Raw genomic sequence first — 20,668 nt, forward strand, 5'->3', positions numbered from 1 at the left:
CACTCATCACTAGGACAACTGAGGTGCAGTAATATGAGAAAATGACGGCACTCAGGCCGCTGTCAAAAGTTTTAAAGCATTTAGCCATTGCTACCACAGAGAAGGCTCCATTTCTTTAAAAAAAAAAAAAAAAAAAAAAACAGAAAAGGGAATTGTTGAGGACAAAGCAGCTATGAAGAATTCTACAAGGGTAATTCTGAAGTTGATAAATAAGTCTCAGGAGTGACACCACTCTGAAGATGGTAGCGTGGCCCATAAACTACAGATGGAGAGGAGACCATAATTAAAGGTTATTCTGTAGCCTATCTGGGTGAGAGACTACTCTCCCCAGTCCTCCACCACGATGCAGATCCCTACGTACATGAAAACATCAGGTGGGATGCTAATGCCTGAAGTCTACTCAAGGTCCAGTGTGCCATCCCTAATTAGGTACACTATCCATTTGGCCAAGTTAAGTCTAGAGACACAATATTACCTAAACGCACCTAACATTTTCAGAGCCAGGGGGCCTGACCAGAGGAGGTACTGGAAAAAACAAACAGGTTTTCTGAATACAGTGATGCTCTATTTCCAAGTCTATCCTAAACTATTCTTTCACAGACTCTGTGGCCGAGGCAATTAGAAGAGAGGACGGAGGCATCCCTGCCTAGTGCCCTTCCTTCAAATAAGGGATTATGAAACGCAACTACTGACCTGTAAGGGTCTCAAGGCACTAAGGGGTTGTCCTCTGAGCTTCAGTTGAAGAGCCAGGTTTTAAGGTCCTTCTTGAATTGAAGTAGCGAGGGTGACTGCCTGAGATTCAGGGGCAGGGTGTTGCACCTCTCTGCCGCGAGGTAGGTGAAGGATCTTTCACCAGCCCAGGTCTTCCGTATGTGGGGTATGTTTCTAATGCTTGTTGAGCAGAGGGTAGAGGCCTGGTGGGGGGGGAGTAGAAGGTGATGCAGTGTTTGAGGTAGGCAGGTCCTAAGTCGTGGAGGGCCTTGAAAGCGTGGACGAGGAGCTTGAAGTTAATTCTTTTCTCGATAGGAAGCCAGTGGAGGTCTCTTAGGTGATTGGAGATATGTTCGTGGCAGGAAATGTCCAGGATGTAAACACACATAATGACACGTCCCTAGCCCCTAAAGAATTATTTACTTCAGGAATTTAGGGCCAATATTCATCTTCGCCAACACTACAATCAGGTAGTAGTCCCACCCAATCATATCAAACACATTCCTGACGTCAACCAATGGACGTGCTAAGGAGTTGTAGAATAGATCCACCAATGCAAGAGTGTTCTACATGTATTGAATCTTGTGTGGCATAAAGCCACACTGATTTGTGTGGACCAAGGACCCAATAACTGTGACTAGGCCAATACCAAAGACTTTAGCTATAAGCTTGCCCCAACATTTATGAGGTACATTAGGTGATATACAGGGCACATTTCTGATGGTCTTATAAATCATTGCACATTAGGTCTACTGCTAGTTTGTGCCGAGAGAGATGTCTCAAACATAACCTGAAGAAGGGGTGACGTTTTCTGCCCTAACATCACCTTCTGCTGCTACCTTCCAGAACTTTCATACCTTCACACCATTTATCCAGAAAGCTCTCAATTTTGTGCCTCAACTAATCCATACCACCAATGTAATTTCAGCTTTGATGACATTTCAGAACAATGACAGAAGAGAAAATAAAGCATTGGGCACTGACAAATGTAAGGCCCACTACATCCGCAAACAACTTGAGAATCACTTTAGCAGCTATGCGAAGAGATAAAGGAGTTCAAAACTGAAATGGGTAACAACGCCTATTCATTGCACTGCTTAGACAGTAGAGGTGGAGAAGTGAGGTACAAACCGCTATTAAAAAAAAAAAAAAAAAAAAAAAAGAAAATATTCATATAATGATCTAATCAGCAGAGAAACTGAAAGCTAGAATGATTCAGCTGAACATTACTAAACATCCTAGAAATTCAGAGAACTGTACAGTGATATCACTGGATTAGTATCTGTAAGGAAATGCCTCCTTGGCATTGCTACCCCTTAACTTTTTGCCTTTGCTGATGCTAAGTTATGATTTGAAAGAGTGCGATGCCAGCCTCACACTGCCTGTGGCTAGGTAAGTTACCCCTCTAGCAGGCCTTACAGCCCTAAGGCAGGGTTCACTTTACCACAGGTGTGGGCATATGTGCATGAGCACTATGCCACTACAGTGTCTAAGCAAAACCTTAGACATTGTAAGTGCAGGGTAGCCATAAGAGTATATGGTCTGGGAGTTTGTCAAACACGAACTCCACAGTTCTATAATGGCTACACTGAAAACTGGGAAGTTTGGTATCAAACTTCTCAGCACAATAAATGCACACTGATGCCAGTGTGCAATTCATTGTAACATACACCCAGATGGCATCTTAGAGATGCCCCTTGAATACCTACCCGACTTCTAGTGTAAGCTGACCAGTTCCTGCCAGCCTGCCACACACCAGACATGTTGCTGGCCACATGGGGAGAGTGCCTTTGTCACTCTGTGGCCAGGAACAAAGCCTGTACTGGGTGGAGGTGCTTCTCACCTCCCCCTGCAGGAACTGTAACACCTGGCGGTGAGCCTCAAAGGCTCACCCCTTTTGTAACAGCGCCCCAGGGCATCCCAGCTAGTGGAGATGCCCGCCCCTCCGGCCACTGCCCCCCACTTTTGGTGGCATGGCTGGAGGAGATAATGAGAAAAAGAAGGAGGAGGAGTCACCCACCAGTCAGGACAGCCCCTAAGGTGTCCTGAGCTGAGGTGACCCCTACCTTGAGAAATCCTCCATCTTGAGTTTGGAGGATTCCCCTAATAGGATTAGGGATGTGCCCCCCTCCCCACAGGGAGGAGGCACAAAGAGGGTATAGCCATCCTCAAGGACAGTAGCCATTGGCTACTGCCCTCCCAGACCTAAACACACCCCTAAATTCAGTATTTAGGGGGTCCCCAGATCACAGGAAATCAGATTCCTGCAACCTGAAGAAAGAAGGACTGCTGACCTACAAGCCTGCAGAGAAGGAGGAAGACGAAAACTGATTTGGCCCCAGCCAGACCGGCGTGTCTCCAATTTCGAAAACCTGCTTCAGCGACGCATCAGACAGGGACCAGCAACCTCTGAAGACTCAGAGGACTGCCCTGGACTCCGTGACCAAGAAACTCCCATGAACAGCGGCCCTGTTCAAAACCAGCTACTTCTTTGCAATAGAGAAGCAACTTCCAAGGACTTCACGTTTCCCGCCGGAAGCGTGAGATCTACACTCTGCACCCGACGCCCCCGGCTCAACCTGCAGAAAACCAACACCTCAAGGAGGACTCCCCGGCAACTGCGAGCCCGTGAGTAACCAGAGACGACCCCCCTGGGCCCCCACAGCGACGCCTGCAGAGAGAATCCAGAGGCTCCCCCTGACCGCGACTGACTGTAACAAGGGACCCGAAGCCTGGAACCAACACTGCACCGCAGCCCCCAGGACCTGAAGGAACCGAACCTCAACGCAGGAGTGACCCCCAGGCGACCCTCTGCCTTGCCCAGGTGGTGGCTGTCCCGAAAAGCCCCCCTGTGCCTGCCTGCACCGCTAGAGTGACCCCCGGGCCCCTCCATTGAAACCTATACAAAACCCGACACCTGCTTTGCACACTGCACCCGGCCGCCCCTGTGCCGCTGAGGGTGTTGTGTGTCTACATTTCTCCCCCCCCACCCCCCTCAGTGCTCTACAAAAACCCCCTGGTCTGCCCCCGAGGACGCAGGTACTTACCTGCTGGCAGACTAGAACCGGAGCACCCCTGTTCTCCATAGGCGCCTATGTGTTTTGGGCACCTCTTTGACCTCTGCATCTGACCGGCCCTGAGCTACTGGGGCGGTAACTTTGGGGTTGCCTTGAACCCCCAACAGTGGGCTGCCTATGCCCCAGAACTGAGACTTGTAAGTGTTTTACTTAACTCCTAATCTAACCTTTACTTACCCCCCCCCCCCAGGAACTGTTGATTTTTGCACTGTGTCCACTTTGTAAAATTGGCAATAGGCTATTTTCAAAGACTGTACATGATATTGTTTTCATTCAAAGTTCCTAAAGTATCTAAGTGAAGTACCTTACATTTAAAGTTTTAAATGTCAATCTTGAACCTGTGGTCCTTAAAATAAACTAAGAAAATATATTTTTCAATATAAAAACCTATTGGCCTGGAGTAAGTCTTTGAGTGTGTGTTCCTAATTTATTGCCTGTGTTTGTACAACAAATGCTTAACACTACCCTCTGATAAGCCCACTGCTCGACCACACTACCACAAAATAGAGCATTAGACTTATCTGCTTTTGCCACTATCTTACCTCTAAGGGGAACCCTTGGACTCTGTGCACACTATTTCTTACTTTGAAATAGTATATACAGAGCCAACTTCCTACAGTATCCACCCGCTTACATTGATCCAGGGGAGGGGAATGACACCTAAAAATTGATGAGGATCATGGAATTTTATACAAAGCTCCTGAAACCTTTGCTTTTTTGTGAAGCTATCCCAGAGAGCACTTTATGGAATATTATTTACATACAAAGAAAGAGCACAGAGCTATACCACAAAATACACAACAATTGTGTGTAAAGCTACACTGGTCTTTATTTAAGGTCATGGATCTGGCAAGATTAATGCTTACGGTGCATTTTGTACATGAAGCAACAGACATCTGCCTACAAGTTAGCCAACATTCAAAGAAGAAATAAATAAGATAAAGAACAGTGGCTCCAAGTGAAACACCACACACATTTGTATACCTGGAGAATACGTGATTTTATACAGCTGTACGTGAGGCAACGAGGTGGCTTACTACCACAATAAAGTGCACAAGAAAAAACAAAAAAGCATACTTGCTGGTACAGTAATAATAATAAGTTATCATTTGTGCAGTGCTTTGGCCATATATGGTTTATAAAGAATTTATTTAATGAAATTAAATTTGGTGTTGATATTATTGACAGTTAAAGCAAGAAAGACTGAGCCAAAACTGAAGGATTGGAAACTGTGACTTGGAAATCATAGCAAGATCTCAAAAGCAAGCACTTAAATCTCAGCAGAGGCTTAACACTGATGTATTTTCTTTTTACTAGAGAGGTGCATCCCAGATTATGTTACATGTATGTACTGATCTTCCATATTGTGGATCTAGCTGGTAAGAAACAGGAAATAGACGTAGGAACCATGTCACAAAAGGGAGCGAATGATTCAAGGATTTTGGATAAAAGCATAGGAGTCTGCCAATAACGGACCATTGGCAACAGGAGCTAGGATGGTCCTCATCAATGATTACTCTTTGAAGGGAGTCACTCGTGGGCTCTATTCTATATTAACTGAGATAATGGGGAGTGATATGCACTGCGGATCAGAAAGATTGTAGCATAAGCGCAGACACTGGGTAAGTAGGTTTTATATAAGGTAATTAAGGTTTATAAAATGGCCATACACAAGCCAAATAGTTTTCAAATTAGCTGGATAGAAATCTTGCTCTCCTTCGATAGACTGGCTTGAGTTGTTCAGCTGCAGCATATATTTTTTCTTTTGTTTAATAATATTTTCAAAGCATCAGGTAAAGCTATACAAATTAGCTTGGCTTGAGGGAAAAGTAAGTGGCACCTTTAAGATTAATCCTTCCATCTATAGTAGTCTCAAAGCAAGTCAAATATTCTTGCAGCTGTTAATCAAAGGGCTCAATCCTTAACAACACTGCAATGTCATGTAATGTTTAAAGCGAACCCCTTAATTAGCGTAAAGAGGTCAAATGGAGAGCCACTACCCAGGCCTAACAGGCCCAATTACATCAAATGAACTTTACATGATTTTCTTTGAATTTTCTACTTTTCTTAACATGTTTCGAGAAAGAGTTGTAGCAAGACCTTTGAAGACACATATACAGCAAACTGAAGACATTCTGTCCCTCAGTGGGATCCTCCAAGATATCCAACATGTAATACTTAATCATTGATTGCTACAGAATTGAACCTCCTAAAATGAATTTCAATTTTGTGTAGAAAAGCTTTCTTCACTCGCCTCTAGATTTAAAAAAGGATGGACATCACTCAGCGCAACAAAGATTTTCTGATTCTGTCTTTAAATTAAACTCTTGCCATCACAAATCATACACACTAGATCAGTGTGAGAAATCGAGTTGTTGGTTGACTGGGGTGTGAGCCCTGGTGAAGCTTTAACCATATTCCCTGCAGGGTGAACCACAAAAAGTCGCCAATTTAACCTGTACTTAACCCTGGGTAGCTTAGCACAAAAAGAAGCCCAGCTAAAATTGGAGGCAATATGTTAAGTATTTATGCAGCACACAAACAGCAATAGAGTGAAAACACAACACAATAAAAAATTCCAAACAAATGTAGAATAATAGAGAACATTTTGACTAAATTATATAAAACCAAATAGGCAAAAATCCAATCTGTGGAACTGGAGTTATGAATTTTTAAATGTTAAAGTTCAAAATAACAAGTCCTCACTCAGTTTAGGAAAATGGCCATCTGGGTACCTTTAGCACTACAGCCAAGGAGTGGATGGAGACCTCGTGGGGGTTAAAGACTCACTCAGGCTGGGTCCAGGTTGGGGTTTGAGATGCTCTGAACAGCAGGCCAGCAAACTAGCCCCTGGAGTAACTTCTGGAAGTCCAGGGTGCAGGTGAAGATGCACAGCTCAACAGTAGGGCTGACCTCTGAAGATTCAATGCAGACTTCAGGCAGCAAAGCAGTCCTTACAGGTACGGCAGCAGCTCTCTCTCTCCAAGTACCGGCCCTCCAGGCGGGTTGTGGTCGCCTGTCCGAGTTTGCCCAGACACAGTAATTTGGATTTAACTCTGTTGGTGTGAAGCCCCGAAAGCTACAGAAACCCACGCAATATTTCCAGAACAGACACATCAGGTCTCGCAGAAACCCTAACGTGTACACAGACACTACATGGGCTAGGGTCACAAGGTGAAAGCCTCACAACCCAAAGGCTGATCAAAGGCGGAGGCCAGTGGTTCCAATGCAGGTGCAAACTATATTGGGAACAGAGGGCTTTACTGCCTTGTCCACCCGGCCCACAAATTATGTTATGGTTCAAACTTAAGGATGCCTGGGTTGATCAGCCAATTTCCTAAAAAAATAAACATTCCAGCTGAAACTTTAAGGCAATTTACTTTCAGAGCAGGATACTTACGGGAGATAGGCATGAGGATAGTTTTCCCACAAGCTTTTTGGATTTGATAAATATCCTTCCTGAAAGATAACAGAAAAAATACACATTAGAAAAAAATCTAATTAAGCATTTGTCACATGGCACATCCGTACGCAAGGAGACACTGTGTACACCCAACACACATTAAGAACATTTCCAGCCTGCCTGGAACAAGGGCGATATAAGCATGGTTGTAGGAACGGGGTCTGCATACGCTTTGTGATAGAGCTGCGCATGCAGCCTATTTACTTCGTACCTAGTGACAAGGCAGCATTTCCTCCACTCTACGTAATTTCCTCCATTCCCATATAATGTTCCACATCAATGCTTCCCGGTATGAAGAACATTCTTGCATAAATGCTTGATGGACTCACTGTTCTCACAGTTTTACTATCTGTTGATTGTTAAGGTAACGTTACGTCAAGCAGGATATCTCCTCTACCGCATTTAAAGTAAGGCCTGTGTTACATAAATCATTTAAAGAAATAAACAAGTACACAAAAATAGTATTATGGTGTTGTTTAAGCTTCACTTTGGATAGAGGTAGATCAGTAAATAGAGAATAAATTAAACATAGTAGATAAATGCCAAATGAAAAAACATCAAAACAGAAGGGAACTGAAAAGAAGGAGAGCCTATACAATTTGCAGTCAACGATCAAATCCACGTTCTCAAATTGTATTGGACCCCTATCTGTTTTGGTAAAAATGTATTAAGGGCTCATTGCCAACACCAGCACCAATGGTACTAGGTCAGAGATCGAAACTTTGAGAATGGCTGCAGAAAGCCTAGGCAACCATGAAATCACACGGAGGGCCTGATTAGGAGTTTGGTGGACGGGATGACTTGTCCGCCAAACTTCCAATGGGGAGACTGCTGCCATACTGGCTACCTCCCCGCCAAGCCCATTACCACTCTCCTGCCCGTCAGTCCAGCGGGAAAGTGGCGGCAGAATTGTCGCCGGCTCATAATCAAGCTTGCGGCAATGCCAAGGGCATGGGCAGTGCAAGGGCCCCCCCTGTGGCCCTCTACACCTGTTCTTGCTGCCATGAAAAGGCTGGAAGAGAGCCAGCTCGTCATCAGCAGGGCGATGCTGACTTTAGCGCTGTTGTGGCTGAGTCCGATCTCTGCTACAGTCAGCCCGTCGGGATCAGAGATCCCGGTGGAGACAACGGTAGGTTGGTGGGGCTGCCCACCAACCTCAAAGTGTGGAGGTTGACAGCCACTGCAAGTGTGGTGATCTGAGGACTTGTAATCAGGCCTGGAGTTTTCAAGTGGAATGACTAACCCCCTAAACAGGCAGCAGGGACGATTTCGGTCTACCTACTGATTTCCTCTTTCATTGTTTGGATTGCATTGAAAGGTTCTCTCTTGGTAAGAGAAACAATGTTTGTGGATAAAGCTTTTCAGATTTTAACTTCACCACACACTACAGGTTGACAGACTCCAACAACCAAGGCTACCACTAGCTCTTACTACAGCTGGGAACTGTTAAAGCACACTGCCAGCCTGCTTCCCTCTTATAATAGTTCTACTTCTACTGAGAAGGACCTTCTCGTTGGGTAGTTTCCTGCTCCTTAACAAAATTAAATAACAAAGGGAAAAGATCCATATAGGATGCCTCGAGGGATGGTCTCTAAGGGGATCATCCACAAGGGACTATGAGTGTCCAGCAAATCCTGCTCACAGGTTAATCAGAACTACTGTTAGATTGTCCAACATATAGTGTTCCTCAGAGGCCCAACTTTCAGAATAAAACAAACAATGAGGGAGTTGTTAATATAGGGAGATTGTTTTTCACAACAAAGTAAATACTTTGGACCAACACGTCCTAGAAAGCAAGGCAAGCCTAACGAAGAAGAACCCAGCTAAGCAGCTCGGAACCACTACATGTAGCACTCTACCACAGAACCAGTTTGAGAAGTACTAAACTGCTCCTTGGACACACTAAATGGGAGATGCTCATGGAGTGGCCCATGGCACCCAAGGATTGGGAGAGGGTACATGAGGGAGAGCGGAGGGTCAGCCCTAATGCACATTTCAAACTCCTCCAGTATAATTTCGTTCATCAGACGTATCTCACCCCCAAACATTGCATGCAATCTAAGAGACTCGACCGTCAGGCTGTCCGCACTGTAACACCCAGCCAGCAGACATTCTACATGTGGTTTAGACTCGTCACGCACTATCTTCCTATTGGCCCACGATTCTTGACAGTTTAAACAGAGCATCAGGATGGGACATTCATCTGCTAGGTTTGCTCCCCACACCAGCGAAGAAACACCTGAGCCGCAGGTTCATTCTTATGGGGCTTGTTCTAGCTAAGAGACGTATTGCTATGGCATGGTTAAAGCCAACGCCCCCTAGCACTACTGCCTGGTTGTGGGATGTTTTAGAGCTGGCAGGTGCTGAGGAGGTACAGATGCGTCACACTCGTAAGGATGGTAAACTAGAAGATGATCTGAAGGCTTGGGCAGCCATGGTCTCTGGTCCCTCCGCAGGAGTAATGGGAGAGTCGGGGGTCCTTCCCGGAGGAGGTGCTGGGGAAGTTTATTGACGGTCCGGATCCCCGATGTAGGCACTATAAACATCTCCAACACTAACAATATGCTATATCACCAGATACGGAAGAATAGTTTACACAGAAGCAGACAGAGGGCAGTGGGGGATGGGGAAGGGGTTATTTGTTTTTAATTATTATTATTATTTTTTTTTTAAAGAGGATTGGTGGGGTTGCTCCTGTGGAAACCTTAAATGTTCTCAGCTTTCATGTGTTACATATGTTACTTCATATGCACCCGATTAAGGGGAGTGGACTTTGCACTTTAAGCTGCTGTTTATTTCTTTGCAGGATGCAATACCAAGTATTGTTACAATGATGTGTCGTATTGTCTATGTGAAATTTTAATGTGAAATAAAAATAAAAATTAAAGTTATTGGGAGAAAAAAGAAAAAAAAAATCCGTATTAAACTGAAGTTGCTGACATGCAGAACAAAAAGTCCAGTACCCATTAAAATAGCCCAGAAACAGACTAAGTAGGGGAGAATCCAGTTATACAGCCCAGCATGCACCTGGTTGAGTAACCCAGCGAAGTCAATGTAAACTTTATTAAGTTCGGATTAATTACAATTCTTACACACTTTTCCAGCTCAAAATGATTCATAAATTCACACAACAGTATCCCAAATACTGAATTTACATTTAAAATGCCCATTTCTGTTACCAGCCCTTGTTACAGAATATAAAAGAGAAACGTTAATCATGAGACATTAAATAGTCCAGGTTTAGTACTCAATAAGTATTTTTGTTTCCAGGTTGATGAAACAGTTTAAAATAAGCTGTAAAATTGCCTATCACAAAAAATAAAATGGAAGCAGATTTTTTTTTTATAAAACAGTACAAATTATGCTTAACGCGGCCTCATTTGCTGCCAAACAGCAGAATTTAACAATCTTTCATAGTACACGCAGAATATAAATTTAAACACAAATTTCCTGCTTATATACAAGATTTAATATAAATTTTTAGAGCAGTTTTAACAAAAGTTTTATTCAAGATCCAAATGTTTGCACGTGCAGATTATGTGCATCACGGTTCTGGGTGAGAGAGTAGAACCTGCACATCTTTTGTTTATAGATTTACTCTGCGGAATTTCCACGTATGTTTCCCAAAGGAAAGCAGCATGAAGAGAAGGGAAATTATTTTATGTCTCGTTTCGGGCCAGTTGCAGAATATAGCTAGTGTTGTGTCATTATTATTTCGTAAGAGAATATTCATCGCACAATTTGTCTTTTTCGACCATCCAAACAGTCAAGTACCCTTGACCTTATTAGTTGGTTCGCTAATGCTTCTTCAAAGTCTGCCAGTGATTGTGCATCATCCCGGATCTCACTCGCTCCCAGCAGTTCTTTTCCACTCTTAAGCTGTTTGGTCCATGGGAGGTGGTGATGATAATAACAACAATACTACTAATAATAATCTGTTTCACATATGTCCAGATACATGACTTTAGACTAACCTTTTGAGCCAAGCCTTCTAGTCTCAGTCTACAACAAAGATTTTAAGAAGAGGCTAAGCCGGCCACCTCCTGCCTTAATCAACCAACTCTAGACTGAGTTAAACTTGACTCGTACAGTTTGCCAACTCACACTGGGCCTTCTCTAACCAAGTGTTTAATTTGTCTGGGTATGCACACAACACGTACATTAACGATCAAAAGTGCTTTGTATGTTATATTATTGCATTACCTTGAGGGCTATAAAGCTTAGCATGCAATCTAAAGTGTATTAACATTAAGGTTGCATTTCTAATTTTTAGTTTGGCTTTGGTAGGAGGATACGGTGCGCAAGTTATTTACCCAAACACCTAGGTAGTAGTATATGGCATGGGTCTCTAATTTCACGTTATTGAGTAATTAAAATGTGTATCGTTTTTATGAAATACCATCATCATGACCTCAGAGCGGTTCATAAGTAAGTTATTGCCCTTCTTATAATCGTTCACGGCATGCAGAGTTCTTTGAAGCCATACTCCGGTGCAACCAAGCACTACGGTATTGTTGGCATACTGCGTTAGATGTATGCGATGTGTTTTCAACTTTGGTGCAAGCATGTTTGCCTTTGCCATGGCTGGGTCAACGTCAGCACTAGAGGCTGAAAAGCAGACCCACCTGTGATTATGTGACCAGAGTACTTATTCCTTTGTCCCAGTTTAACCTGAACCCATGTGCACTCATACAGTATTTGAATGGCAGTCACAGCAAGCTGTCTATGGCCCAGGCCTGCAACTTTCTACATAGCAAACCTCTGTTCAGGCTGTCGAAGGGAAGAGTCAATAGGGTACTAGAAAAGCCTTGCTCTGAGGACATGCACATAGTGGTATGGCAGAACTGAAATCACCAGAATGTTAACAATGGTACCACATTTTTATCTAAATCAAGTCGGACAGAACAGCAAAAGTTTATTTTTCTGGGATAAGCCTTGCATAGATTTTAGTAAATATATCCTGGAGAAATACTAACTTATAGTTTCTGGGATCGCCTGTGTCTCCTTTTTAAAAAAGCATTTGCAATGCAATGGGTCTCGCGTTTGCTTGAGTTAGAGCTGTTAACGCTGCAAATTCCTAACTGGACTTTTCTTGCCACTTTAATTGAAAATTAAAAGTAAAAAGTTGATATAAGTAAGCCAATTCAAAGCGCCATGGCCGCTTTGAGCATGAGTGCAAAGGAGACATACAAAAGGAAAAAGAAGTTTGCTCGCAGTCAAACGTATCGGCAATCGTGCAGTTATCCATGTAACAGGGTATGTCCAAGACGGTAACCAAATTGCCCAAGGAGAGACAAACGTAAAGCGTTTATCAATGCTAAAGTATTTTTTAAAGGAAAGGTCTTAAACAAGTGAAAGTGATGGGTGTGTGGTGGGCGTGGTTAAAAGGCCACAGATAGATTAAAAGTCAGAGCGCTTGCAGGCTAGAACTAAAAACAACATAGAACTGATCTCTTCCAAGAGTTGGGTATCATGGCTATTTTTAGGGTTAAAGAAAACAAAGGGGTCACTCCCTTTGTAGAATAGAACAGATCGATTTTAAAAGACTGGTAGACCACTGGCTACTGGAGCATTGTCTTTCCTCCACACATTTATCGCCCTTCTGACTCCTTCCACATTTAGGTGAATACTAATCTGCCTACTTTAAACAGACCCCTCTAAAGTCACATTCAAGACTGACACTGGGATCGGTAAATAAATATATATGGACCTTTTAATGTGTGTACGCTCAAATTAAATAAATAAAAATAGGTAGACCACAGGAGAGGGGGCAGGGTCAGACTGACTTATCGGGGAATCCGTGAGTACCAGAAGGGCTAGTATGACAAGATAAGTGGTGGCTGGGTTACTTTGCCGTGTGAGCAACATTTATGGTCTTTTCGGCTGCTTATTACTGTTGATTTCCCTGATATTACCACAAACAATGCCTACAACAAGCACAAATGCATGCACTCTCCCAGACCTTGCAAAAATATATACATCATGTCTTTACATGTCCAAAACTGCCTTGATTTGCAAATGGATTCGCCAATGGGGGGTGGGGGGTGAGCAGGGGTGGGAGTGGAGGGGAAAAGCTTTGCACAAGGGAGAGCGCAACAAGTGGGCAGTGTGGAGAAGCCAACATAAAGAGATACACAAAGAAGAACACTGAGTGCAGGGAGGGCGGGGAGAGAAGCAAGCTAGAGAGCAAGAAGAACACCAAAGAGACAGCAATACAAGGAGAAGCAGAGGAGAAGCTCAAAAGGGTGAGCAGACATAGCGTGAAAAGGAGAATTACACAACAGAGAAACATGAAGCGTGGGGGGCACTTTGGGGAGCACACAGGGAGAGGAGACCGCTCGAAAACATGTGGGGGTCTCAGATAGTGGGCCATCCAAAAGAACAGAAAGTTACCTAGAAGTGAGCAGTGGAAGGATAGAAGCAAACCAATCTGAAATGATAAAAGGCTATGATCCAGGGGATGGACATCGTGGGACAAAGAAACCCCTCAAATAAGAAGAAAGCAAATAAGAGCAATAAGAAAGCCTAACAATGGTAAGCTAGTGGCTGGTTGTACCATCCTGTAAGTTGTAGGTAAGCCCACAATAGGTCTTTTGAAACCAGACAGCATGTGCTGTCTTGTAGGCTTGACCTTAAAGGCAATGCTACACCAGACTGAGCAACCCGAGTAACTGGACAGAGTAGTAAAGAATCAGATTAAATAGCCAGCTAATTAAGAATTGCAGTAATACTTTTTGTTGCTTTTTGGTCAAGGGGCACAGACAACCTCACTGGGATTTCATTGGCCCTCTTAGAGACGAGAACTGGGAATGCAAGACGGAGAAAAAGAAGAACAAGAACTACAAGACAAAAAAACACAAAGAAAAAAAAAAACACAAAGAAAAAAACACACAAAGAAAAACACAAAGAAAAACACAAAGAAAAACACAAAGAAAAAAAAAACAAAGAAAAAAAAAACACAAAGAAAAAAAAACACAAAGAAAAAAAAAACAAAGAAAAAAAAACAAAGAAAAAAAAACAAAGAAAAAAAAAAAACGACAAAACAAAAAAATAACACAAAAAAAAAGCACAGAAAAAAAACACAAACATAAAAAACAGAGAAAAATAAAAAACACAAAGAAAAAACACCACAGGAAAAAAGGAAGAAGAAGAAAAACAAGAACAACAAGAAAAAGAAGAACAAGAATTAAACTTATAAAGCCCATGGCTACTTCGAAAAGAGGTACCCAAGCGCTAGACTCCAGGCTCTAGTGTAATACACACTTGGCACAGATAAATTATGTCTGAACAGTCAGGTTTTCAATCTCTTTCTAAAAAGGAATTCCGAAGGGACCTGAGAACCGATACAGGCAGAGACTTCCAAAGTTTTGACGGAAAGAAACTAAAGGAGCTGCCATTTCGCCAAATCATTCTTACTCTTAGTATAAACACCCTACTCAGCCCAAGGAACAAAGATTCCTCAAAGGAGTATAGGGTTGGTTGAAAGGCTGTATATACACCGAGGGCCACTGTTTGTCAAAGCTTTGTAACAGTAGCATAATGCCTTAAACACAATCCTCCACTCCGCCTAAAGCCAATGTAACTTGGTAAGTGTGGATCCCATGGAGATACGCTTCGGAAGATTAAGTAAGACTCTGCACTAGCTGAAGACGCATCATACGAGACTGACACTCCTAGATATAATAATGCATTGCAGTGGTACAGGCTCCAACCAAAAGAAGCAATATGCTAATAAAAAGGCTTTATTTTGAGCTAAAAAAAAAAAAAAACATTGTAGCAGCAAACCACCCTGTACTGGGCCATTACTAATATGTTTTGTAATTTATATCCAAGCTGGGAGTACGTGTCAAAAGAGAATGTACTCCAAATACTCTTCAAAACCCCCACCCCTTCTAATAATCACGCTGTGGATATTTTTACACATTAGTAAGGCCTGCCTGACCAGAACACTGTGCTTGGCATCATGTATTTGACTGCATTTTTAATACACTGACAATGTAACTGTAAAGTTGAAATAAGTGTAGACATATTTAAACATTGCCAATTTCATAGTGGTGGTGTGAGGGGGGGAAGGGTTGCAGCATTAAAAGTTTGAAGACTACTGCTTAGGGCTATGTGTCCAACACTGCATCTTCACAGATACTTGATGACCAAATTGTGCGATACTGTACTGAACAGCACATCAAGATCTAACCGTGAGAGAGCGCCTGCATCTCCTGCATCCAAGATTTCACAAATGGATTCCGAGTCGAACAGCAGGACCAACTCCGTGCAGTAGAACGGGTGAAACCCTGACGGTGTCCTACGAAGAAGATTATTAGTCTTGATGAACCGGGAGAGCTGTCGATTCACGTTTGTTGATACCTTAGGCCAGCAATGGCAACAAAGAAACTGGGTTACTCCGATCCAGCAATAGCTTTTTAAGCAAGGGGACTACCATCGCCTTCTTCCACTTCTTCTGAACCTTTCCCACAGCTAGGGAACTTTCCAGTAGCTCATGGACCACCGCAACACAGTTTCCATTCCACATTACAGAATAGAGGGTGAAACTGGATCTAGCGGACAGCCAGATTTGAAAGACATCAGCAAAGTAGACATTTCCTCCAATACAATCAGGCAAATTCTCTGACCTCCATTGGAAAAGTCAAAAATCCTTGCCACTTTGTCTGAAAAAAAACAGAGAGAGGGTATTACAGCCCTCTTCTGATGGTATGGTGGTTGAGGACACTCGACACAAAGATGTAAGAGAGTTTACAATTTTATTAGACTAATAATGTAGACGAACCTGCATGATGCGTCCCTGACATTGCTTATGCGCAACCACAGTTTGCTTTACTGTCTGGATCATACGCCCTCAGTCAAAGGCGTTGAAGCAGCTTACAATTCTTTTTCATCCCCATGACTTCCTCATTAAACCATTCCCCTTCAGCAGATGGTTTCTGTCTCTGAAAGGACCGTTGAGTCAGAAGGGCAGTTTGATCTAAGGCACCAACGATCCAATCTTCCAGAAGGAGGTTATCTCCTTCAACACAACCAGCCAAACTAGGTCTGCTATCCTTTAGAGCCAGAGTAAAACTAGAAGCAGTCACTTTGCCGACTGGCGTACTTGCACAGTCTGGGGATGAGACCCAGTTGGTTTTGAATAAAAGACTGAGAACAGAATAGCCAGATTATCTGACCATACTTATTGCATTTGGGAGCCCAGGCACTATCTGGGTCACATTAGAAAAGACAGGATCTAAAATATGCCCAAGCCTATGCGTATGAACAGAAACAAACTGGTGGAGCTGTAGACCCTCTAGATCTGCTAGCACAGCTGCTGCTGCCGTACACTCTTAAGTCATCAAAAGGCATATTGAAGTCCCCTACGACTAAAGAGCTGGTGTAGTGAGAACCAAAGGGGTCCACGTATCTGCAAAAGATATACAGAATTTACCTACCGGTCCAGGAGGAAGGTAGAGCAGGATCCCTGAAACTGAACAATTCTTTGTGAGAGCAAGGGAAAACAAAGCCACTTAATACCATTTAATAAAGCAATGCGAGGAGCAGCATTGCAGAGCTTGTTTAAAAATAATTGCAATTCCTCCCCCTCTAGGAGAAAGCCTATCCTGTCTCCCTATAGCAAAGTACAGTATTCCACCAGGTCTCTGTCAAAACGACAGCATCTGGCAACTACTCCTTCAGGAATTCCTTGATTTCTAATTTGTGTTTAACTAGAGACCTACAGTTTTTTAGACAAATTAGGCAGACAGCATACATTGGGATATGACACTTACCTCCCTACTCGAACCCAGAGTGGTCACAGTGCAAAACTCACTTTTCGCAGCCAATCTGCACCCTTGAAGATCTAATACATGAGGACACTTATTCATTGCTGATGGCGTCAAGTTCAAGAGTACTTCAGGGGGACTGATGTCAAGCGGCCAGGAATCCTGGGCCCTGGCACCCCCCAGGCATGGACAGGCGCAGACCGGCATGTCTTAGGTGGGCCTTTAGCGCCAGCGGCGTGTGCGTCCACACTGACATGCAACTTAAATAGCTGCCAAAAGCACAGCTAGAACGCTAACCGCCAATACGGCGGGTGCAATGCAAAGCAGAAAATTAGAGTTAAAACTACTCTTCAAAAGGAGGCACCCCTCCACTCAAACAGCTAAGTAGCTGCGGTTGATTAGAGGGTAGCAGCCGAAATGTGCAACAGTTATCTTCATCCCACCAAACACAGATCCAAAAAGTGCAGATCAGTCTTATTTTTTAAATCTCTTTTTAAAACCAAATGGGCGTCTAAATGTGGCAAAATTTACAGATTCCTTTTTGTGGGGACCTGGGGTCCGCCTGTAACTTGGCCAAAAGGGAAATCACGTGAATGGCAGTCATACTAAACTTAAGTCGATAACTTGTAAAATAGAGGCTGTTCACAGGATTTATCCTGCAAAACTGTCTTATTTAAAAATGTGATCTCTCCAGAAGTGTAAAGCCCGAACTGGAAAACATGTATGTTCCTGATCCTTCTGATTGTCCCATCAACAGTACTGAATGCTGGATGCTGGATACACAACAGGATGGATGTGCTGAAGGTAACAAACTGGTAGCGCCAGGGATGTAAATTAACATACATGTAGCAGTCTGTGAACACGAATGTGTGCCCCTAACTGCAGTGTGTTAGCCAATGTGATATAATAGACTAAATCAGCACTTCTGTGTGCTTTGTGTTGACAATTGAGTTCATAGAGGGGATTACGAATAAGAACAGATCTAGTGGAGTTTTTCTTTTCAGTTTTGAAATTATTGTGGTAGTATGATCCTTTAAAACAGCAGACTATTCCTCAATCCTGAGCCCCCACCCAATATTCAATATTTTTCTTCTTGGAACTAGGAGCAAGGAGAGACTGGAAGAAAGATCTTACTGGACAATCTTAACCTTGATGACCACACAAAGTGGGTATGATGGATCTCTTATAATGCTTTCTGCAACTCTTTGCAGGCCTTTTAAATTGAAATATAAGGAGGGAATTGGCATTGTGCAGGCAGCCATTACCAGTGAACCCATGGCAGGCACTTTATGTTCCATTGGCCATTAAGAGAATGACGCAACTAAATGTTTTACATGAAATAGGAGTATCCTCGTCAAAACTCAATGTAAACACAAGTAGTGTCAGTCTAAGTAGGGCACCTAAATGTTCAAAATGTTTTACGCAAAGACAATAAAGGTGAAAAATCAAGCTCAGCAAGATCTTAGGCTGTGTGAAAGTGGAAAAAGATTTATACAGTGGCTGCACTGAATCACAAAGTATCACCTTGTTGACGTTATGAGAGTCTTTTGCAGACCATACAACAAGCTTAGAACATAATGGTTTGCTTTACTGGCAACCCCTGCGGGGAGTGCCACCTCGCAGAAATATGCTCCCAGCATTGCTGCTGGAGCGAAGATCTGGACGCTATGGTCGGTAGCCAACCTTTTCCATCAATATAAGAAGAGCAACTCCAAGTCAGATCCTTTAGCATAATCTAGCCTCAATGGCGCATGTGCTGCGACTACCATGATCCTTTGGGGAAAAGATCAGGAAAGCAAAACTGCATCTCACTAGGATGGGTGGATTAAGCCTTGACTTGTAATGCAGAGATAAAGAAAATGGACATAAGCTCAGCGTGTGTGCAAGGTTTCCATTGGCCACGTTTCACCTTGAGCTCTAACTACCAAGATCACAGATTTCCAAGGGTTCAGTTTTATAAACTGAAACTATTATATAGAAAGTGGAAACCACTGATGATAAATATGGCATTTAAATACAGGAAGAACACTTGTGGAGGAAATTTAAAGCGGATACATGGACGGTAATTCATGTTGGCTACAAAACTGCAGAGGAAAATAACAAACCAAAAGGGGTGATTTTTGACATCGCAAGCCAATGTTTTTGAGCCACCAGGGTATTACAACAAGCCATCCATCAGTGCACGAAGTTATGCTCATGCTTGCAAATAAGGGCATTGAGTCTCGTGCTTCCACAGGTACTGACTTCTGTATAGTGTAACGGGGTGTTCAAGCTTCATAGTCGGGCAGAAAACGGTAAAGTTTGACAACTAACACCATATACCATAAAATATGTGCCTGAAGAGTACTCACTTCCCTTACACACAAAAGGCTCCAGCACGGCAGATTCCATGCAAGCTTCCTCCACATACACACCCACGCCTTGTGTCATACAGCCAGTCCCAGTGCAAGGTACAAGCCCCCTTAAATAAATATGAAAAGCCTCTACAGTGACGGGCACTTGAAAGCATTTGTGTAAGCTTGGCCCACTCCACAAACACCCACAACACCCACACCGCACAAGATTCCCTTACGGTCAAAACAAGAGATCAAGCAGAGTAGGTACACCCTAAATGTAGAAAGGCTTTCGACGTTTTAATTATTAACCTGTACGACATTTCAACTAACAGCACTGCTACCCTCAATTCATTCACACTGGCTTTTAGTTGTGGCAAGAATTAAATTCACACTAGGGCACACAACTTACAAAGCACAGCATCTCACCCAATCAACCTTTCCTGCCTCCTATTTTTTTCTGGGAGCAAAAGATAGTTAGAAGTAAAAAGGGCTCTTCTAGTAAGGGTTAGGATTTCTCCGTCTCAACAACAGTCACTCTGTATGACAGACACTTTTCTGAACTCTTTCCAAGCAGACCTAATAAAGAGGCTCTTATTACAATAATTCCTGTAGCATCCGCAAATCCTCCTTTTCAGGATCTAACGCAGAATCACTAGCCCTCTTCTGCTGGACACGTCATTCTACGTTCTAGCCCTGAGCCACTACTAAATGGCACCTGAACATTCGCAGCACCTTAACCCCTTCGCTGCCAGGCCTTTTCCCCCTCATGTGCAAAGCCTTTTTTTAGCTATTTGGGGCAGTTCGCGCATAGGCCCTCATAACTTTTTGTTCACATAAGCTATCCATGCCGAATTTGCGTCCTTTTTTCCAACATCCTAGGGATTCTAGAGGTACCCAGACTTTGTGGGTTCCCCTGAAGGAGACCAAGAAATTAGCCAAAATACAGTGAAAATTGTGTTTTTTTTTAAAAAACTGGAAAAAAGGGCTGCAGAAGGCAGCTCGTGGTTTTTTCCCTGAAAATGGCATCAACAAAGGGTTTGCGGTGGCAAGATCACCATCTTCCCAGCTTTCAGGAACAGGCAGACTTGAATTGGAAAACCCAATTTTTCAAAACAATTTTGACATTTTACTGGGACATACCCCATTTTTACAATTTTTTGTGCTTTCAGCCTCCTTCCAGTTAGTGACCAAAATGGGTGAGAAACCAATGCTGGATCTCAGACAGCTAAACATTTCCGAAAAGTAGACAAAATTCTGAATTCAGCAAGGGGTCATTTGTGTACATCCTACAAGTGTTTCCTACAGAAAATA

General features: G+C 43.1%; 1 protein-coding gene across 2 annotated transcripts in view; it reads right to left on the reverse strand.

The window, feature by feature from the left end:
• The window catches only part of TRAM2 (translocation associated membrane protein 2), a 157,668-nt gene that overhangs the window by 38,259 nt on the left and 98,741 nt on the right, over positions 1 to 20,668 (reverse strand). For both annotated transcript variants that reach the window (XM_069236148.1, XM_069236147.1), the window contains one exon: positions 7,189 to 7,247. In XM_069236148.1, the coding sequence (XP_069092249.1) occupies positions 7,189 to 7,247 (59 nt within the window). The remainder of the gene's footprint in view (positions 1 to 7,188; positions 7,248 to 20,668) is intronic.

The sequence above is a fragment of the Pleurodeles waltl genome, chromosome 5 (assembly GCF_031143425.1).
Source record: "Pleurodeles waltl isolate 20211129_DDA chromosome 5, aPleWal1.hap1.20221129, whole genome shotgun sequence".
In the NCBI taxonomy this organism is placed as follows: domain Eukaryota; kingdom Metazoa; phylum Chordata; class Amphibia; order Caudata; family Salamandridae; genus Pleurodeles; species Pleurodeles waltl.